This window comes from Lissotriton vulgaris, chromosome 3_1 (assembly GCF_964263255.1).
Source record: "Lissotriton vulgaris chromosome 3_1, aLisVul1.2, whole genome shotgun sequence".
Classification (NCBI taxonomy): Eukaryota; Metazoa; Chordata; class Amphibia; order Caudata; family Salamandridae; genus Lissotriton; species Lissotriton vulgaris.
In genome coordinates this window covers 1,505,247,424-1,505,268,836 of record NC_141689.1, presented here as the reverse complement: position 1 = coordinate 1,505,268,836, position 21,413 = coordinate 1,505,247,424, and the positions used below count along the sequence as shown (strand labels likewise).

Sequence of the window (21,413 nt, the reverse complement as noted above, 5' to 3'; positions counted from 1 at the left end):
ACGAGGCCAACACACTAATTCAATCGCTCAGTACTCTCCTTTGTGACAATAACCTTTCCCAACACTGTTCTTAAGAAGCTCACAACAAAGGAGCGACCTTGGATGCCAGCATTGCCCACCAAGACACAATTACGATCGACAACAGTGGACTTCACATGATCTTAATCCATATCAACCAAAGAGTCCTATCCCTGCCTCCTGTTCAATACCCCCCCCAAAGGGTCCAGAAATCTCTCCCAGATCCCCCTGGACGTCATGGAAGATAGGTTAAAGTTGCTCCTACCCAGCAACAAAGCTCTATTCAGAACAGACCTCACCTCGCTCTAACACGAATATGGTAATCCTTCTTGACCAACTTGCACCTTTAAAACTTTAAAAAAAAAAATCTAGCCATTCTGTCCAGATCTTGGTTCGACTCTTGGACACTATGAAGAAAGAAGACAACTAAGCTGCAGAAAGACGATGGAGGAGCTTGCCCACTACCTTCCATCGCGACAAACTCAGAACTATCCGGAAGAAATACAACAATCATATCAAGAACAAAAAATCCATGTATTTCCGCTCTGCTCTGGATAGCACAAAAAACAGACACAAGGAGCTCTTCAGTATTAGACCGCAAACCTCCAAATCGGATACTTCCCTGGGGCAGGCCTCCAAAGAACGTTGCACCAACTTTGCCAACTTCTTCAATGATAAGATCTCCAAGATCGAGCGCTCTCTGGTTACCAACTGCTCGACCCCCCCCCCCCCCATAGCAGCATGGATGGGGTGCTTGGTAGCGCTCCCCCTCCCACTACTAAACCCTGGTCACTCTTCCAGCCCATTCTAGAAGAAGAGAGATAGTCAAACTTATCTCCACCTCTAAACCTTCATCTCACTCCCTAGACCCCCTTCCTGCTCAACTCACCAGAAAACTGAAACTCTCCCTAGCCCACTGTGGTGCAGGATTATTAACAGCTCCCTAGAAACCGGAATCGTCCCAGACTGTCTAAAAGTGGGACAAGTCACCCCATTGCAAAAAAAAAAAAAAAACAGGCCTGGACATAAATGACTTAAATCACTTCAGACCAGTCTATAACCTTCCCCTCCTTCCCAAAACCCTAGAAAGAAGTGTACTCCAACAACTAACTCAGCACTAGGACAATGCCAACCTCCTAGACTCACATCAGTCAGGATTCAGGAAAGGGTACAGCACGGAAACCGCAATCCTCAACGTAATTGATGACATACACAAATCATTGGACTCAGACCAATTCTGCCTCATTCTCCTAGACCTATCGGGGGCCTTCGACACAGTTGATCACAATCTTCTCCTCAAAGCCCTCGAAGAAAGGGCTGGTCTAGATGATGTGGTCCTCAACTGGTTCTCCTCATTCTTGCACAACCGCTCCCAAAGAATCAAAATCAGAAGTTTTAAATCCGACCTTCACCCAGTCAAGAGGGGAGTGCCCCATGGATCAGTGCTCTCCCCTCAACTCTTCAACATCTACATGAAACCCCTCTCCACCCTACTCAGAAAAGCTAACATCCCCTTCCACCTCTACGCTGATACCCAATCTAATTGGAAATCTCATCTAAAGACATTCATAGACTCAATGAAACACTAAAGGAAGTGCAACGCTGGCTGTCAAGCAACCACCTAAAGTTGAACCCGGACAAAACCGAACTACTCATCTCGAACAAAGAAGAGAACCCACAAATGATCGAGTGGTTAAAAGATATTGATGCGCTCAATGAGAACCTCACCCTGGCTGACTCAGTCAAATCATTAGGCATCACGCTAGACTCCAAACTAGACTTGACCAAACATATTAAGATCTCGGTGAAGAGCGCTTTTCTTAACCTGAAGCTACTAAACAAAATAAAGCCTTTCATTCCATCCAAAGACCTCAAACAAGCCACCCAAGCATTGGTGCTGTCAAGATTGGACTATGGAAACACAATCCTCTCAGGAATAGCCAAACCACATCTTGCTCCTCTGAAAACAACTCAACGCGGCTGCCAGAATGGTCACTGGAATAAAGAAATTTGACCACATCTCTCCGGCACTAAAAGAACTCAAGTGGCTACCAATAGAAATGCAAGAGAACTTTAGAACAGCCTGCCTCACCCACAAAGCCCTTTACACAGGTAAACCCAAATATCTGGCGTCCAAACTTAAACAAGCATTTGCAATGCAATAGGTCTCGCATTAGGAAAGTTTGAGCTATTGGTATTGTAAATGACAAATTTTGTATTTACGTGTTGGTTTTGAAAATAGCTAAATAAATAGCTTTGTAATTTACAATGCCAATAGTTTTAACTTTCGCAAATATGACACCTATAGCATTTGTAATGCAATATGTGTTGTATTTATGTGACTTAGATGTATTATTACAAATAAAAATGGTTTTTTTTAAAATTAATACTTAAATAAAAGTTACTGTAATTTATAATGGCAATAGCTTTTGTAAATAACTTTTGTGAAGATTATGTTAATTGTATTTTATTGTGGCGAAAAACCAAGAACAGAAGTGAAATATTTACATCTTTTTGTGACATTTGTAATAATGCTTGAAACATTGAGAACATATTTGAACCAGTTGTTGAATGGTTGCACAGATTGATGCGGTGGTAGCGCTGAGTGATGTTGGGGTGGCGCATAGTGATGTTGTGGTGCCCCTGAGTGATGCTGTGGTGGTGCTGAGTGATTCGATAGAGTGAGTGCGATAGAGAGTGAGGGCCATAGATAGATAGACAGATAAAGTGCATCTATGTTGCATTGAGTAGAGTGTAAGTATGAGGTGTGTAATTATATGGCACTGAGTGGTAATATGGGGAGTGTATGTTGTATTCAGTAGAGTAATTTTGTGGCATGTAATTATGTGGTACTGAGTGGTATTTGGAGTCTATGCTGCATTGAGTGCAGTGTTATTATGTAGCATATAATTATATGGCACTGAGTGGTATTGTTTGGAGTGTATGTTGCTTTGATTGCAGTGTAATTATGTAGCATATAATTATGTGGCACTGAGTGGTACTTGGAGTGTATGTTGCATTGAGTGCAGTGTAATTATGTAGCATATAATTATGTGGCACTGAGTGGTACTTGGAGTGTATGTTGCATTGAGTGCAGTGTAATTATGTGGCGTGTAATTATGTGGCACTGAGTGGCATTTGGAGTGTATGGTGCATTGAGTGCAGTGTAATTATGTGGAGTGTAATTATGTGGCACTGAGTGGTATTTGGAGTGTATGTTGCATTGAGTGCAGTGTAAATATGTGGCAATGAGTGGTATTTGGAATGTATGTTCCGGTGTGAAGTGTGTGAGGGTGCGCAGAGTGTGTGAGGGTGCGCAGAGTGTGTGAGGGTGCGCAGAGTGTGTGAGGGTGCGCAGAGTGTGTGAGGGTGCGCAGAGTGTGTGAGGGTGCGCAGAGTGTGTGAGGGTGCGCAGAGTGTGTGAGGGTGCGCAGAGTGTGTGAGGGTGCGCAGAGTGTGTGAGGGTGCGCAGAGTGTGTGAGGGTGCGCAGAGTGTGTGAGGGTGCGCAGAGTGTGTGAGGGTGCGCAGAGTGTGTGAGGGTGCGCAGAGTGTGTGAGGGCGCAGTGCGTGTGAGGGCGCAGTGCGTGTGAGGGCGCAGTGCGTGTGAGGGCGCAGTGCGTGTGAGGGCGCAGTGCGTGTGAGGGCGCAGTGCGTGTGAGGGCGCAGTGCGTGTGAGGGCGCAGTGCGTGTGAGGGTGCAGTGCGTGTGAGGGTGCAGTGCGTGTGAGGGTGCAGTGTGTGTGTGGGTGCAGTGTGTGTGGGTGCAGTGTGTGTGGGTGCAGTGTGTGTGGGTGCAGTGTGTGTGGGTGCAGTGTGTGTGGGTGCAGTGTGTGTGGGTGCAGTGTGTGTGGGTGCAGTGTGTGTGAGGGAGCAGTGTGTGCAGAGTGTGTGAGGGTGCAGTGTGTGCAGTGTGTGTGAGGGTGCAGAGTGTGTGAGGCTGCATGTGAGTGCAGTGTGTGAGGGTGCAGAGTGTGTGAGGGTGCAGAGTGTGTGAGGGTGCAGAGTGTGTGAGGGTGCAGTGTGTGTGAGGGTGCAGTGTGTGTGAGGGTGCAGTGTGTGAGGGTGCAGTGTGTGAGAGGGTGCAGTGTGTGAGAGGGTGCAGTGTGTGAGAGGGTGCAGTGTGTGAGAGGGTGCAGTGTGTGAGAGGGTGCAGTGTGTGAGAGGGTGCAGTGTGTGAGAGGGTGCAGTGTGTGAGGGTGCAGTGTGTGAGAGGGTGCAGTGTGTGAGAGGGTGCAGTGTGTGAGAGGGTGCAGTGTGTGAGAGGGTGCAGTGTGTGAGGGTGCAGTGTGAGAGGGTGCAGGGTGTGAGAGGGTGCAGGGTGTGAGAGGGTGCAGGGTGTGAGAGGGTGCAGGGTGTGAGAGGGTGCAGGGTGTGCAGTGTTTGTGAGGGTGCAGAGTGTGTGAGGGTGCGGTGTGTGCAGTGTGTGTGAGGGTGCAGTGTGTGCAGTGTGTGTGAGGGTGCAGTGTGTTGGTTACAATACCATATTTGTTTACAGGCACATAACCGAGCACCTAAACAAGTACAGTCTGGATCTGAAGTGCTGAGAACCATGCTTCGTGCCATTGCCCAGAATCCTCTAAAGTCTTGAAACATGCTTTTCACATACCTGGATTTTACCTCTAACCACAAACAGAAACAACCCCGTTAGAAGTTATGGCTGTAATCCACCTTTTCTTCCGCAAAACCATCTCTCAGAGGGAATGCTTGAATAAGTCAATTGTGAAGAGTTATTAGAAACGAAAAATCTTCATTGACCGTCTGTTGCATCTCTCTGGTCTTTCATCAACAGAACTGTTACTTTAAGAAACTATAGTATGTGGAAACGGCCGCCTTACATCATTGAATGTATAAAGATTCTACCAATCAAGTGAGCTTGGTTTCTCTCCTAGAACTGGATTGTAGCAGATGTCAAGAAAAGCAGAGGGGAGCAAACCCAACAGCAGTGGCCAACAGCCAGTGCTTGATATGTGCCGGTCTTTGACTGTGGTGGGCAACGTCACTCATTTTTTGGGCCCGAGACTTATTTTTAGTCATCTGATTTTGACCTGGGGTAAGGGAGACAGAGAGAACGAGACAGAAGAGGGACGAAGAAGAAGAATGAGGCGATTAAAAAATAGCGGCAAATGGAAAAAGTAAGGACGCAAAAAATCAACAAGAGTGAGATAAAGAATGTGAAGTGTAGGATGTGGAAGAAAAAGCAATGCTGAGTAATCAAAATCAGACAACCCTGGTGCTCAGAAGCCTCCAGCCCTTGGCAGCGTGGAGCCGCTGCACACAGTAATGATCATGCCACCGGCACTCTTGACACATCTTTCATCCCTGCTGCAGGGTAAACTGCAGCAAGTATTCCCTGATGAAACAAACATTGACAAAGGCAATATGTCTGGATTTAATGAGCTGGCGCAAGAGAACCTACACCACTCATCAGGGCTGCAGTGATTGAAGGTTACATCTCACCCTTCCAGTGGCTGTTCCAGGCAAAACCACAACGGCCAAGGTCATTTTACTGAGGGGGCTGGGTGGGTTAGTGCACCTACTGCAGAGGAGTGTGTGTGTGATTGTCTAACCTATATAAGTTCGATGTCACAGTCGTCCCTCTTGATACACGTACACTTCTGAGGATGAAAAAAGAGTGCCACTGAGTTGCCATCTTAATGTACGTTTATTACAGCGCTTAGAGGTCCGTCTTCTTGCATGCTGCAGTGTTAAGGGAAACAATTAGTTGAAGGACTGGCTGCACCTCACTGTGGGACTGGAAGCATTAAATTCGAACTGCATTTCCTTAGGGAACTGGCCGGCTCGTTGACATGAACGGTTGCTGGCAAGGTCAACTCAATCATTCATCCTTGCCAGGTGTAACGATATGTTGAATTTAACATGATAGCGCAAGAAAAACTGGGTTTCACACGTGAGAGCCAAAGACATTTAAAGCAAAAAGCGGTCTGTATTGGAGACCCGACCTTCATTACAATCCTCTTTTTGTTTCAATACAAACATAGCCTTCTTTGAAGTTCTTCTATCACTATGATATATAAAGGCTCACAAGTACAATGAAGGGTCTCTTGTCACCAGCGCTTCACTTCACATACAAACACAAAGACTGTAATGAAGGCAAGAGAGCCTTCAAAACAGACCCACCTCCTTTTGTTTCCATGAGAAACAAGAACAAAACAGAGCTGCTCCAGCAACGGGAAGGAGGGGGCCGCTCAGCGAAGCTTTCATCAGCGCTGCACGCCTCTCTGCAGACTCCCCCTGCATTCCAAGAGGTGCGCGGCGCGATCCGGTCTGCATTGGCATGCTGTGGAGAGAAGACCTGGCCGCGCGCACAACGTTATCCTATGGGGAAACGCTGCGCGCGGCCAGGTCTCGTCTCCCTTCGTCGTTCTCAGACTGCTGAGACGCCGACAATAGTTCTCGCTGCAAGAACGCGCTTTCAGCGCGTTCGTCGTAGGCGAGACCTAAAAAGCAGGTCAGAACAGGAACTTAAAAGCTCTAATACCCTACTTCTGATCCCGCTAAAAGCTCGAAAACAAAAAAACGTTTGACAGTTCCTTAGCCTGAAATGCGCTCAAAATATGAAACTATCCCCCCACATCAAAACTATTCCTTCCTTCCCTAAATTCAAAAGTCAGCTTAAAAACCTTTTCCCCGACCGTTCCTTATCTAACTGATAGGAGCAGCTCGGAGGGTCTTAAGTGACATTGCTCCTTACCCTGATGCGGAATGCCAAGACCCTGTAATGGAAATCATTCTCCTTACTACGATTCGTATCCTGAATGTCTCGCTTTACTGTATTATGTTTTGCTTTCTTTTGCATTGCTCTGTAATTGTGTGAAGCGCTCAGATACCTTCCGGTCAGGCTAGCGCTATATAAAACTTCCTAAATAAAATAAATACACCTTACAGGTCGAGTTTTCGGTTCGGCCGCTAAGGCTACAATAGTAGTTATTATCAAAGAAGGGAAGGACCCCTTAGATGTCAGAAACTTAAGGTCGATCTCGGTAATCAACATTGATTACAAAGTTTGCGCAAAGCTTCGCGCTCGTGGACTGTAGAAGGTTATATCAAAATTGATTGCCCCATCCCAGCTGGCTTCTTGAAAGGTAGACTCGCCATGGACAACATCAGTGTTTTTTGTCACACTAACTAAAGCTCGCTAAGCCTCCTCCTCAGTCGCTGCTTTGGCCTTTGCCATGGAAAAAGCCTTCAACAAAGTCTCATGGATATTCCTTTGGGGAGCATTACACAGACTCCAACTCAGTGAGGACTTTATTCGTATGGTTAGGGCTTTGTATGCAAACCCAGTAACAAAGGTTGGAGTCAATGAACAGGTTGGAGTCAATGAACACCTATTGAACTCTTCTCTAGCTCAAGGAACTAGACAGGGGTGTCCTCTCCACTTTTATTGGTCCTCGAACTCCTACTCCCCTCCCTTAAACACAATCATAACATCAGGGGTGTTCCTTTTCAAACTGGCAGACAAATGGTAGCGGCCTATGCCGATGTCTTTATCTTTATCTTTACTGAACAGGCAGACATTGCCATATCCTACATAATGACAGAAACTGAGGATTGTTCACATGTATTTGGCTATTCACTTAATCACTCAAAAACAGAGGTCTTTCCCCTGAATATCCATGGTACGACTTAAATCCTGGGTTACTCAAGCCTGAAATGGCAACCTAGTATTTGGATTGGCAAAGACCTAAGCACCTCAATGACAATTAACTTATAGGCCGCATCTGCCCAATCTACTTGGCAACCTTAAGAAGGATTGGGTCAGGGGTCTTCAAACAGGGTGTGGGGGGCTCTCTGGCCAGACGCAGAATTAGGCTGATGACAATGCTTTGTTTTCAGTGGAAACAGATGAGCAGCATTAAGCCGCTCTGTAATGGACCATCACTAACATTTGTCTTTTATATTCTGTCAGTGAGGTGTCAAAAAGGAAGGGACTCCTAATATTCTTTAAAACCCTACCTTCTTTTCTAATAATCACACTGTGGATACTTTTACAGGTTAGTAAAGCCTGCCTGACCTGATTGGTATATTTGGCAATCATGTATTTGATTGCATTCTTAAAACTGAAACAGAACTTAACTGCAATGTTTAAATAAGTCTAGACATTTAAACATTGCCAGTTTCATAGAATTGTGAAACATCCGGGGTGGTCGATTTATTTTCCACTGGGGGGCTCAGCACTAAAAAGTTTGAAGACCACTGGATCGGTCACTCCATTACTCACATCTATAAACTGCTCGAACCACCTAGACTACATCTCCTCAAACCTGAAAAAGAAATGATCCCCATACATCCCAGAAGAACTAGCTCCACACTTCTCAGACGCCACTTGGTATAGAATCTGCCACTTTCCCTTTGTGGCTAAAACACCTCGGCATTTACACAATCAAGATTCAGGACAATACACCAAACTCACTGGACTCCTTCCAGATTACATAAGCTCAGGCCCTTACCCTCGGATAACTGCTGCCGCTGTGGGGAGTATGCCTTGCTCTCTCGGACACATCCAAAATGGTTCAACGAGTATGAACCAAAATCCAACAGGCAATTACGAATATCTTTATGACCTCGCTCAAACTATCATTCCTCACCATAATGCTAGGTGTGGCTGCATCCCTCACAATATTGCCCTCCCTCCTCAAAAACTAAATCTGTTGGACCTGAAGTTAGTCCTGGGTTCAAAGGCAATCCTTTCGGATTGGAAATCCACCACATAGATACCCTTTAACAAATGGTGGAATATCTTGTGCTTCACTAGGCGCGCAGACAACATAGTATTTAAGAAATTTCACCACTCATCCCATACATACTCCCTATGGGCGTGGACTACCCATAAGTGCCCGATGCTGGAGCAAGATCACCACCGACCAGCTCACCACTTCTGAGCCAAAACCCTCCCACCAACAATACGGACTCTAACGAAGCAGCCGGCAACCTCACACAGTAGCTCACCAACTGCGCCAATGCCCTTGCACTACTGAAGAATCCTCCCAGCGGACCCGGCAGCAAGAAAGCCTCGTGGTTCACCAACAACCTCAAAGACTCCAAGAAATCCTGCCGTACCCTCAAGAAAGCCTGGCGCCAGGACCAGTCAACAGAAAACATGACAGCCCTCAATAACGCCATCCGCAAACACCACCAGCTGATCCGCACCACCAAAAGGACAGCATTCAGAGAACGACTAGACAACACCCACAAGAGCAAGGAACTCTTCAGCATCGTTAAAGAGCTCTCCAACCCCAGCAACGACATCACGCCCTCGCAAGACCTCTGCGACGCACTCGCCTCGTTCTTCCACCACAAGATCGCTGACATACACAACAGCTTTGGTGCCCAGACCACGCACCCAACCACCGAACCAACGCCCCCCCACCACCACCCTCTGCACCTGGACCCCCGTCAGCACTGAAGACACCACCAGCGTGATGAACACCATCCACTCCGGCTCTCCAGCCGACCCCTGTCCTCATCACATCTTTATTAAAGCCGACTCCAACATCGCACTCCAACTCCGGAACATCATTAACAAATCCTTCGCATCTGCCACCTTTCTGGAGAACTTTCCGCCCCATCTCGCTCCTCCCCTTCCCCGCTAAAGTCAGAGAAGGCCGTCAAACAGCTAACCTCCTTCCTCAAGACAAACTGCTCCCTGGACCCATCGCAGTCCGGTTTCCGAGCAAACCGGAGCACCAAGACCGCCCTCATCGCAGCCACCGACATCAGGTCCCTGCTCGACAACGGGGAAACTGCTGCCCTCGACCTATCTGCCGCATTCGACACAGTCTGCCACCGAACCCTAACAAACCGCCTCCACCACGCCGGGATCCAAGGAAAGGCACTGGAATTGATCACCTCCTTCCTCTCCAACAGAACTCAGAGTCCCCCTCCCTCCCTTCCGCTCAGCAGCCACCAAGATAATCTGCAGCGTACCTCAAGGCTCCTCACTCAGCCCCACCCTCTTCAACGTCTACATGAGCCCCCTCTCAGCCATCGCATGCCAACACAACCTAAACACCCTCTCCTACGCAGACGACACCCAGCTGATCCTCTCCCTCCCCAACGACCCCGCCACCGCCAACCTCCAGGAAGGAATGAAAGACGTTGCGGAATGGATGAAGCTCAGCCGTCTGAAACTGAACTCAGACAAGACAGTCCTCGGACCATCCTCCTCCGCCTGGGACGACTCCTGGTGGCCCCCCGCACTGGGCACCGCTCCCAATACCACAGACCACGCACGCAATCTGGGTTTCATCCTGGACTCCTCCCTCACGATGACCAAGCAAGTCAACGCCGTCTCGTCATCCTGTTTCAACACCCTGTTCATGCTCCGAAAGATCTTCCGGTGGATCCCCACCGAAACCAGAAACCAGAAAGACGGTCACCCAGGCCTTCGTCACCAGCCGACTGGACTACGTGAATGCGCTCTATGCTGGAACCACAGCCAAACTACAGATAAGACTCCAGTGCATACAGAACGCTTCTGCACGACTCATCCTGAACATCCTCCGACACAGCCACATCTCTGCCCACGAGAGACCTGCACTGGCTCTCCGTCAGCAAAAGGATCACGTTCAGGCTCCTCACCCACGCTCACAAGGCACTCCACAACATGGGCCCCAAATACCTCAACAACCGCCTCACGTTCTACACACCCACCGACTGCTCCGATCCACCAGCCTCGCCCTCCCCACCGTCCTACGGATTCGCAGAACCACCACCAGAGGAAGATCTTCCTCCTACCTGGCGGCCAAGATATGGAACTCCCTCCCCACCCACCTATGACTGACCCAGGACCATCTCTCCTTCAGGAAGCAACTCAAGACCTGGCTCTTCGAGCAGTAGCAGCACTCCCCCCCCCCCCCCCCCCCCCCGCCTTGAGACCCTTGCGATGAGTAGCGCGCTTTATAAATGTGTTTGATTTGATATGCCCATGGAATCTCACTTCCATCTATCTACAGAGTTGCCTACACACCACCAACATCTACTGATTCGACCTACCAGTGATGCAATAATTAATAATATTCCCTCTTCCTGCTCCCTCTTTCCCTTTCTCCCCCTCGCTTTCACTCCTAACACTCATTTCTTGTTTATTTAGGGTTTAGAGTTCAGATGCGATGCACTCAGGACCACTTAGCTCACTGCTTCTTATGTACTCTTTGATATGACCCCTTGTTCATTTTCCAGCATATCCGAACATGTCAAAATGTACTATACCACTAGTGTATATTCCATGCCATGGTTAGCTCATCCTATAAGCTGTGTTGATATTTATAGTTGAAATCCAACCTACTTACCATCTGTCTAAATAAAAATTGGCTGAATAAACAAAAATTTGTCATGCGCTATTTAAAAATTCTTTCCTATCCCAGTATCCAGCAAAATTATCACATAAATCCTCTCACTTTGAAGTCAGAGACAGAAAAGTAATCAAGCGCCTTCAGAAGACAGCACCTAACATTTGACCTAGATCTCCGAGTGCAACGCAAATGTGACGAGTTAAGAACAAGATTAACAGACCTGTTTTCAGAAAGGGAGCACTCGGAAGGATACTGTAAATAACTTTTGAGCAAGGAAAGAAACTCAAGTGGGTCAGCCTAAAACAAATCAAGCCAGCAAATGGAAAGCAAGAAAAAGTGAATTACAAACCACAAAGTCAATGGCAAGCAACGGGCAACAGAATACATTCTTAGGTCAACTTTATGAATGTCCCCAAGATGTCTTTGGCAAACCAGACCGCTACACTTTCTGGTAGACCGACCTAAAAAGACCCCTGATGATGCCATTGCTGCTATTTTTCCAGCCATGCAGCACAGAAGCCGCGCTCTCATAGGCAATACATATTGGCTTAGCCAATGCTTGCTTTAACTTTACTTTCACTACCCCCCACCCTTTATTTTGTTAACTACCCACAGATTTTTTTACCTCAGCTTTATCTTTTTTTAAATTTTACTTTGATACTTGCTGTGACATTTCTACATTCCCCGTCCTATATCATATTCCCCATACTACTTTCCCTCTTTCGTCCCCTTCCTTTTATTTATTAGCCGTAAGTCTTGTACTCTCCTGATTTTTATTTTTTAATTTACTTTAACTACTTACCTCTATGCCATTTATATTTTCCCCATCTTTTAAACCCTCCCCCTTAACTTCTCCCTTTTACTCTCGATTCTTTTATGTGCCTTCACATCTTTAATAGTCATACATCTACTCTCCTACTTTCCTCTTTTTTTTTAATTAACTTTTATTACTCATCCCTACCCCATTATATTTTCCACCAACCTATACATCTGCCTTTCTTTTCAGGACATGGGCCTTTTCCATGTGGGATATTTCATAATTTTGCCATTTCTCTACCATGTAGTTTTGTCAAGCTAACTTTCCTCAGATTAGAAAACCGTCAAAAATTATGGCATACCCGTAAGATACAAAAAAGAAATGAACATAATAGAATTCACTGTTGCTGTGCAATGGAACATTAAACTAATATCTAGAGATAAAAAAAAGAAAACTGGTAACGTTATAATAGTCCTGGATTATGAAGAAGTGTTGCTTTTTACTTACCTTCACAAATCATTGGTTCAATTGTAAACACATGGCCTGGCTTTATAACGCCTACAGCTTTATTTTCTGAAAGAAACAAAATACTAGTTAATAACGGATTCTCCAGAGAAAGAAAGTGCAAGTAATATATCAAATGTATTTGATAATGTTTTCTCATTTGTTATTTTATATTAGGATATCTTTGATCTTTTACCCTACTCAAATTGAATAAATTAATTTCTGGATATCTTTCAATTAATTTATACCTACATATATTAAAATCTAAGATGAATACATGTATGCACTTTTTTGTATACAGAAAATTTGTTTGTAAGTTACGGATTCCCTTATTGAAGTGATTGGGAAGAAAATCAACCATTTTTTTCTTTAGTTGCAAAAGATTAAAGAAGAGTAGCTAGCCTACCTACGTAAACTATTAATTGTGCGACAGCGACCTACCGTAGAAGGTAACTTAATTTTGGTATTTCCCAGTAACATATACTTTAAACAACAAGATCTAGGCTAGTTTCAGTCAATGTCTCAGTGTAGTCTTTCCCAAGGTAAGCATGTTGCATATATAGCAAGAGCTGCAAAAGTATGCATGAAACATTGAATTTTGTTCTGATCATTTAAATGAGCTAGCCAGTTTTGCCAATAACATCTTCTACTCACCAAGTGTCACTGTATTTGTCAGAATAGCTCACCACTAACCTGAATTCCCATGTTAGCAGTTCAAACAGAACCAGTGTACCAAAGTCAAATTATGGTGGTATATAGAACTTTTACCAGTCACTGGTTAAGTACCTGAATATTTAGAAAATCTACTCATTTCTTAGAGGCACCATGGTGTACTTCGTCCAAGTGATGATAGTCATGGTAAAATTAGCAGAGAGGTAGGCGGGCGGACTACATACGCACACATACACATACAAACGCACCGACACTTGCTCACAAATTCATTCATTTATACATACATGCACCAAACATTCAAAAACATAAAACTTATCTGCGCTGCAGCTTGGGAGGGGGTCTCATTGGCTGACCTTAGCTCAACCAATGAGAACAGGCGGGAGTCCCTACCTCTTCACAGAGTGCGATGGGGTCAGTGAGATTGCTGATCCCTCCCACTGCCCCACTCCCTGACGAGGTGTCCGTGATCGACACTCAGCCCTGGGCGCTTTGGGGTTTAAAATGGAAGTGTCCAGGTCCGAGGCACTCAGTGAGTATCCTCTTCGTCATGAGGGGAGGGCCTTGAGGCACTTTTGCCAGGCGGGGAAGGTGATATCCTCAGGGCTGTAAAATTCTCAGCCTGGCAAAGTTCAACTTCGGTAGACCGATTACTGCGCATTTAGCGCATGTACAGCTCCTGTCTGCCTAACCTGAACAAGAATAGTATCTGTCAGACTGGCCTTTGCTCAGCCTGACAAGACACTCTTTTTGTTTGGGAGTGTTGCCCCTCTGACCGTAATAATTGGCCACGGCTGGTAATGGGAAAAGACATAAAAGCGCAGAAAAGAATTTCATTTTAAAGAGCAGTTTTTCAAAGCCCATTTCAAAGCTGCTAAAGATAGAGGCATTTTGAGAAGATAGGGAGTGTTTGGGTGGTATTAATGGATATCAGAAGAGAAAATAATATGAATGGCAAAAATGAAGCATGATGTAGGTGGCCAATTTTACAGATTCAGTAAATTTACCGAATCGGTAAATTTACTGAATCGGTAAAATACAGAATCGGCATTTTTACCGATTCGGTAACTGCCAGATGTATGTGGGACTCTTCTGAGTCCCAAAGGCCTTACAGATTCGGTATTTTACCACCCAATCCAATTGGGTGGTAAAAAACCGAATCCAGGTGTGCATGCACATGTGTGCATGCACACCTATGCCATGTGACAGACAGACATGCCCTTAGGGCATGTCTGTGTGCCACATGGCACATGCCTGTATTTGGGGTGCTAGAGGGTGTCAAAGTGACACCCCCTGTACCCTTGCAGGATTCGGTATTTACCGAATCGGTAAATACCGATTCGGTAATGCCCATTGATTCCTATCGGTATTTTCACAGATTTTTACAGATTCGGTAATTCAATTACCGAATTTACCTAAATCTCCCTCCTTCAATTTTACCGATTCAATCAATCAATCAATCAGTGACACTTATAAAGCGCGCTACATACCCGTGGGGTCTCAAGGCGCTGGGGGGGGGGGGAGCCGCTACTGCTCGAACAGCCAGGTCTTCAGCTTCTTCCTGAAGGAGAGGTGGTCTTGGGTCAGGCGCAGGTCGGTCGGGAGGGAGTTCCAGGTCTTGGCGGCCAGGTGGGAGAAGGACCTTCCTCCTGTAGTCGCTCTTCGGATGCGGGGGACGGCGGCGAGGGCGTGGTTGGCTGATCGGAGGTGGCGTTTGGGAGCGTAGAAGTTGACTCGGCTGTTGAGGTAGCTCGGGCCTTGGTCGTGTAGGGCTTTGTGTGCGTGGGTGAGGAGGCGGAAGGTGATTCTTTTGTTGACGGGGAGCCAGTGAAGGTCTCGCAGATGTCCGGAGATGTGGCTGGTTCGTGGGATGTCGAGGATGAGTCTGGCTGAGGCGTTCTGGATCCGCTGGAGTCTCTTCTGGAGCTTGGCGGTGGTCCCGGCGTAGAGGGCGTTGCCGTAGTCCAGTCGGCTGGTGACGAGGGCCTGGGTGACGGTCTTCCTGGTCTCGGTGGGGATCCACCAGAAGATCTTCCGTAGCATGCGTAGGATGTTGAAGCATGCCGAGGAGACGTTGTTGACTTGCCTGGTCATGGAGAGGGAGGAGTCCAGGATGAAGCCCAGGTTGCGTGCATGGTCTGTCGGTTTGGGTGCGGTGCCCAGGGCGGGAGGCCACCAGGAGTCGTCCCAGGCGGAGGGAGAGGAGCCCAGGATGAGGACCTCCGTCTTGTCCGAGTTCAGTTTCAGGCGGCTGGTCGTCATCCACTCGGCTACCTCTTTCATCCCTTCGTGCAGGTTGGCTCTGGCGGCGGCGGGGTCGTTGGTCAGGGAGAGGATCAGCTGGGTGTCGTCGGCGTAGGAGATTATGCTGAGGTTGTGTTTGCGTACGATGGCCGCGAGGGGGCTCATGTAGACGTTGAAGAGGGTGGGGCTCAGAGATGATCCTTGGGGGACGCCGCAGATGACTTCGGTGGCCTCTGACTTGTACGGTGGTAGGCGGACTCTCTGTGTTCTCCCGTCGAGGAAGGAGGTGATCCACTCCAGCGCCTTGTCCTGGATTCCGACGTTGCTGAGGCGCCGTACTAGGGTGCGGTGGCAGACCGTGTCGAATGCCGCGGAGAGGTCTAGGAGGATGAGGGCCGCTGTTTCTCCATTGTCCATCAGGGCTCGGATGTCGTCGGTGGCGGCGATGAGGGCGGTCTCGGTGCTGTGGTTGGCTCGGAAGCCGGACTGTGAGGGGTCGAGGGATCCGTTCGTCTCGAGGAAAGCGGCCATCTGCTTGTTGACGGTCTTCTCGATGACTTTGGCTGGAAACGGGAGGAGCGAGATGGGGCGGTAATTCTTGAGGTCGGTGGGGTCCGCTGTTGGTTTCTTGAGTAGGGCGCTGAGTTCGGCGTGTTTCCAGCTCTCGGGGAAGATGGTGGTGTCGAGGGATGTGTTGATGATGTCTCGCAGGTGGGGTGCGATGACAGCGTCGGCTTTGTTGAAGACGTGGTGAGGGCAGGGGTCGGTCGGTGATCCGGAGTGGATGGAGTTCATCGTGCGGATGGTGTCTTCGGTGCTGATCGGGGTCCAGGCGCGGAGGGTGGTGGTGGGGGGTGGTTGTTCGGTCATGGTGTGCGTTGGTTGGTTGTTGAAGCTGTTGTGTATGTCCGCGATCTTGTTGTGGAAGTATGAAGCCAGGGAGTTGCAGAGGTCTTGCGATGGGGTGATGTCGTTGTTTCCTGCGCTGGGGTTGGAAAGCTCTTTGACGATGTTGAAGAGTTCCTTGCAGTTGTGTGCGTTGTTGTCCAACCGGTCCTTGAATGCTGTTTTCTTGGCGGCGCGGATCAGCTGGTGGTGTTTCCGGGTGGCAAGTTTGAAGGAGGTCCTGTTGTCCGGTGTCGGTTCCCTTCTCCAGACTTTCTCGAGGGCTCGGCAGTTCTTCTTGGAGCTCTTGAGTTCGTCGGTGAACCATGGGGCTTTCTTGCTGCCGGGTCTGCTGGGCGGGGTCCTCAGTGGGGCGAGTTCGTCCGCGCAGTTGCTGATCCACTTCGTGAGGTTGTCGGCGGCCTGGCTGGGGTTCGCTGAGCTGGCAGGAGGGTGCTGGCTCAGGGAGGTGGCGAGCTGGTCTGCTGTGATCTTGTTCCAGCTTCTGCGGGCGGTCTGTTGCTGGTGGTGGTGGGTCGTTGTTTTCTTGAAGGTGAAGTGGACGCAGCTGTGGTCCGTCCATTGAAGCTCTGTGGTGTGGCTGAAGTTGATGTCCTTGCTGGATGAGAAGACAGCGTCGAGTGTGTGTCCGGCGAGGTGGGTGGGGGTGGACACCAGTTGCTTGAGTCCCAGGTTGGTGAGGTTGTCGAGCAGGGTGCTGGTGTTGCGGTCGTTGTTGTTCTCCAGATGGAAGTTGAGGTCTCCCAGGAGGATGTAGTCAGCGGAGGGGAGGGCATGTGGGCTGACGAAGTCGGCGATGTCCTCGCTGAATTGTGTGCGTGGTCCAGGGGGTCGGTAGATCAGGGTGCCTCTGAGGGTGGTGTTCGGGTTGGTGTGGATCTGGAAATGCAGGTGTTCGGCGGTGGTCAGGGAGTTGTCGGTGCTGGTCGTGAGACGGATGGTGCTCCTGTGGATGATGGCGATGCCTCCTCCCATCTGGTTGGCGTTTCGGTCCCTCCGGACGATCTTGTAGCCCTCTGGGATGGCGATGGCGATGTCGGGAGCTGAAGAGGCGTTCATCCAGGTCTCCGTGAGGAAGGCAACGTCTGGAGCTGTGGTGTCGAGGAGGTTCCAGAGTTCGATGGCATGTCTGTGGATGGAGCGGGTGTTGAGCAGGATGCACTTGAGGTGGGTACTGCTGGTGTTCGGCTTGGTGGGTGCTGGTGCGAGGCAGGTCCGGATGCAGGTGAACTTGCAGGCGTGGCAGCTGAAGGGTCCGTGGGTACGTCGTGGAGAGGCTTGATGGCATTCTGGGAGTCGGCCGGTGTTGAGAGCGGTGAGGGTGGCGGCGGAGTACGTCAGGCGGGTCGGTCGGGGTCTTCGTGGGCCAGGGGTCCTGGCGCTGGTCGCGATCCGGTCGCGGACGGGCGTAGACGGGCTTACCTTTGGCGCGCCTTCGGCGCACAATCGGCGCGCCCGCTGCGCGTGACCGCTGCGCGTCCGCACGGTCGCCATTTAAGGCGAAGTGCGCGGGTGGGCGGAGCAGCTGGGAGGCGGGAGCGGGGAGGGAACAGAAGAGAAAAAGGGGCGGGGCCAATGTCGGTGGCGGGAAGCGAGAGCGGAGGGCGGCGAGGTAGGCGGCCAATCAGGAAGGAAACTGGACACGGCACAGGGGATACAAAGAAATTAACAGGCACAAATTTAGGGCAAAACAAATAAAAACGGCAAAATACGCGAGCAGACGGCAGAAACAGACAAGCACAAATTACGGGCAAAACGAGGAAAAACAGCAAAATACGCGAGCAGACGGCAGAAACAGACAAGCACAAATTTAGGGCAAAACAAGGAAAAACGGCAAAATACGCGAGCAGACGGCAGAAACAGACAAGCACAAATTTAGGGCAAAACAACTGGGAAACCAGAGGGGAGCGACCACGGCGTCAGCGAGGCAGAAGGCAGGCAGAGGGGAACACGCAGCAGCTGGTGGCCATGCGGCGCGGGGGTGTCCCACAAGTGGGTCACCCAGATTCATAAATTCGTTAAATTCGGTATTTATGAGTCGGTAAAATATACTTACCTACATCTGGCCCCTAGTGTCATGAACATGAAAGTTGAGGAGGGCTGAAGATGGTGATTGTCTGAGATAGGTGCAAAAGATGAGGCCAGGGGTAGATTTTAATACCAAAATGAAGTGTAATACACAAAATGCCTGGACTTAACACCCCCTCAGCTGCCATCCAAGGGATCATCCTGAATTTAACAGATTGCACTTCTGGCAACATTTTTACAGGAAACACAATTAAGGCTTAAGAACCACAACACCAATCAAGACCGTGAATGCTGCACTGAACCATTTCAGGACAAATACGCCCTCAGCTACCATTGGTATTGCTGGGCTTGAATGTTTGAGTCCTGCTGGTTAGTCATTTAACCATTATCATTGCGACTCATGCCGGGCATAGTACCCATGTAACTGGTTTATTGTGATGTTTGCTCCTAAGTAACCTTTTGAAAAACCTGTGTAAAAAAGAACGGACATCCTAAATCCAATCGGAGTTGATTTGCCACAAAAGGTAAATAAGTAGAATCTTGATATTTTTGTCTCCACATGGAGCATGTGAAATTTTACAAATTCTCAGTCTAGACAGTTTAATTTCTCTATGTATATGTGGGATTTCGGAAAAGTAATAAGGCTATGATGCATTGTTAGTGTTCTATCTCTCAAATCTGACTATATCCATATTTCTGGCTGCAGAATGCTACCTACTGGAGGACAGGATACACATTGACGCTACTAAGTCAGACTCCGGAGAATTATTTTCTACTAAGAAAATACACCACAAGGACAGCAAGGCTGAAGATAGGCGGGGAGCATCACTAAGAGGGGATGAAGATTTGAAGCAACCAGGGTGAGAAAGGAGATTGGGTGTGAAGAAAATGTAACTTACCATGTGTAACTATCTTTCTGCTGGATAACCCACTTCCAGATTCCTCACCTAATGAATATACCCAAGGCACCACACTAAATCCTTAAACTTTCCACAGCTCTCCTCCACAGTTAGGTGGCACTGACTTCATATAACACAGGCATGACTGGAACCATGTAGTACCATCCCTGTGTTATCAAGGTCACATCCGTCTTCACTTTTTCCAGAGCCTTAGAGGAAGAGAAGAGGATAACTGATCAATCATGGATGAGCAGTGCACCAGTTAATTTGGAACCTTATTCATACGAGAGGCATATATCCATAACTCGGAACCGGGAGATGGCCATGATCAGTAAATAGCATGCAGGTAAAGTATCTATCGGAAAGATTGGTACCAACATTTGTTCTGATGGATACTTCACCTTTTAAATAGACACATCCTCCCAAGCAGTAAGCCCGATTAGGAAATCCTGGAGCACAGAAAGAGCAAAATGGTCATCCTTTTTCACATCTGAATCCAAGCAACAGTGCTAAGTGACATCCATGTCACCAAGCGACAAATGTCAGCCACAGTTACCTCTTCTCAATCCCCAAACTGGGAAGCACCAAGGTTAAAGACTTTGCTCCAGGGGAATGAGCACAGATTCCATCAGGCAATTCCTTTTTGACAAGGTTAGAACACATTTGCCTGCACAAGATTATCCAGCGTGATAAGGTCCTCTTCTGCACAGTCTTGCCTGTTTTCCTGCCTACATAACTAATGAAGAAATGGTCATCCGACCTAATCTCCCTCATTCGGTTAATATAGTAACTAAACGCCCCGATCCCTTCTTCTAAGATGCTGTTGATGTTCTCTATACTCCTCCTTGGCAGAGAGGGATGAAGGAAAAAGGAGTGAAGGTTAAGGATTGCCGCAGAAGGAAAGTGGTCACTACCAGAGGCAGAAAAACGTTTTTAGTCCTCAAGCACATGAAAGGCAGATGAACACAGCATTGCAACTGGCTGACACTTTTTGCCAAAGCAATGGCCGCAAAAAATAGTTTTAAATGTTAGCAACTGTAATTAGCAACTGTAATACGCATTAAATGGAGCCCCTATCAAAAAGGATTAAAACAAGCTTCAGATCTCAATGAGGCATCAGAAAGGGTGTAGGAAGAAAGGCGTTAGTCTCTTAAAAAATAGGATAACTGGAATTTGAACAAGGACAGATGATTAGGAAAGCAGATTACAGATTAGAGAGCCGCACTGTAGCCTTTAACAGTGCCCACTGCACAAACTTGTTAGACCAGCTACAAAGCATAGCACTTCCTATAGCGGTGCCTACTGTGGTTCTACACTCTGCTCCAGACACATAAAGGAGGGGACCCTCTAACTTTACTTTGAGGTGGGGAAAAGAGGGGAGAACAGATAAAAAGTACTAAAGAAATTCCCTCAAGACCTATATACTTTTAATTACCAACATGATTTGCATATTTCACTTTGTTCACACACAACAATAACCTCAGAACTAATGAATAACATTTCTTTGGTATTTTATTTCATCATTCACAAAATACATATTTCAACAAGTACAAAAAACAATTTTATAATAAGTAGCCCATTGGCTATAAAAACACAACAATATTAATGCAATTACACTCATACACTATCATTCATTCTAACTTATCATCCACACACACCATACAGATGCAGTATCTGAACAAATCTTGATGTCATGTGGCAAAAAAGGTTTTTTCTGCCTAATTTTAAACCATCAGATGTTAAAGAAGCTATCTTTAACATCTGATGGTTTAAAATTAGGCAGAAAAAAACTGTATGGAGTGTGTGGATGGTAATAAGTTAGAATGAATGATAGTGTATAAGTGTAATTGCATTAATATTGTGTTTTTCTAGCAAAGGGGTTACTTATTATGAAATTGTTTTTGTACTTGTTGGAATATGTATTTTGCACAAAACTATATATAAAAAGATACAAATATTTTATAAGAAATTAATATGAAAATGAAAAACAAAGAATGATGAAATTAAAAACCAAATAAATGTTATTCATTAGTTCTGAGGTTATTGTTGTGTGTGAACAAAGTGAAATATGCA

General features: G+C 47.3%; 2 protein-coding genes across 2 annotated transcripts in view; both read right to left on the bottom strand.

Moving 5' to 3' along the window:
• Positions 1-21,413, bottom strand: part of METAP1 (methionyl aminopeptidase 1) — a 264,690-nt gene that overhangs the window by 23,737 nt on the left and 219,540 nt on the right. Inside the window, exon 10 of the mRNA XM_086961960.1 lies at positions 12,598-12,663. Within this exon, the coding sequence (XP_086818086.1) occupies positions 12,598-12,663 (66 nt within the window). The remainder of the gene's footprint in view (positions 1-12,597; positions 12,664-21,413) is intronic.
• Positions 13,976-21,413, bottom strand: part of LOC147728074 (uncharacterized) — a 755,421-nt gene continuing 747,983 nt past the window's right edge. The window contains exons 2-3 of the mRNA XM_086962769.1: positions 16,718-18,302; positions 13,976-14,057 (exon numbers count right to left, since the gene is read on the bottom strand). Of these exons, the coding sequence (XP_086818895.1) occupies positions 13,976-14,057; positions 16,718-17,907 (1,272 nt within the window). The 5' untranslated portion in view covers positions 17,908-18,302. The remainder of the gene's footprint in view (positions 14,058-16,717; positions 18,303-21,413) is intronic.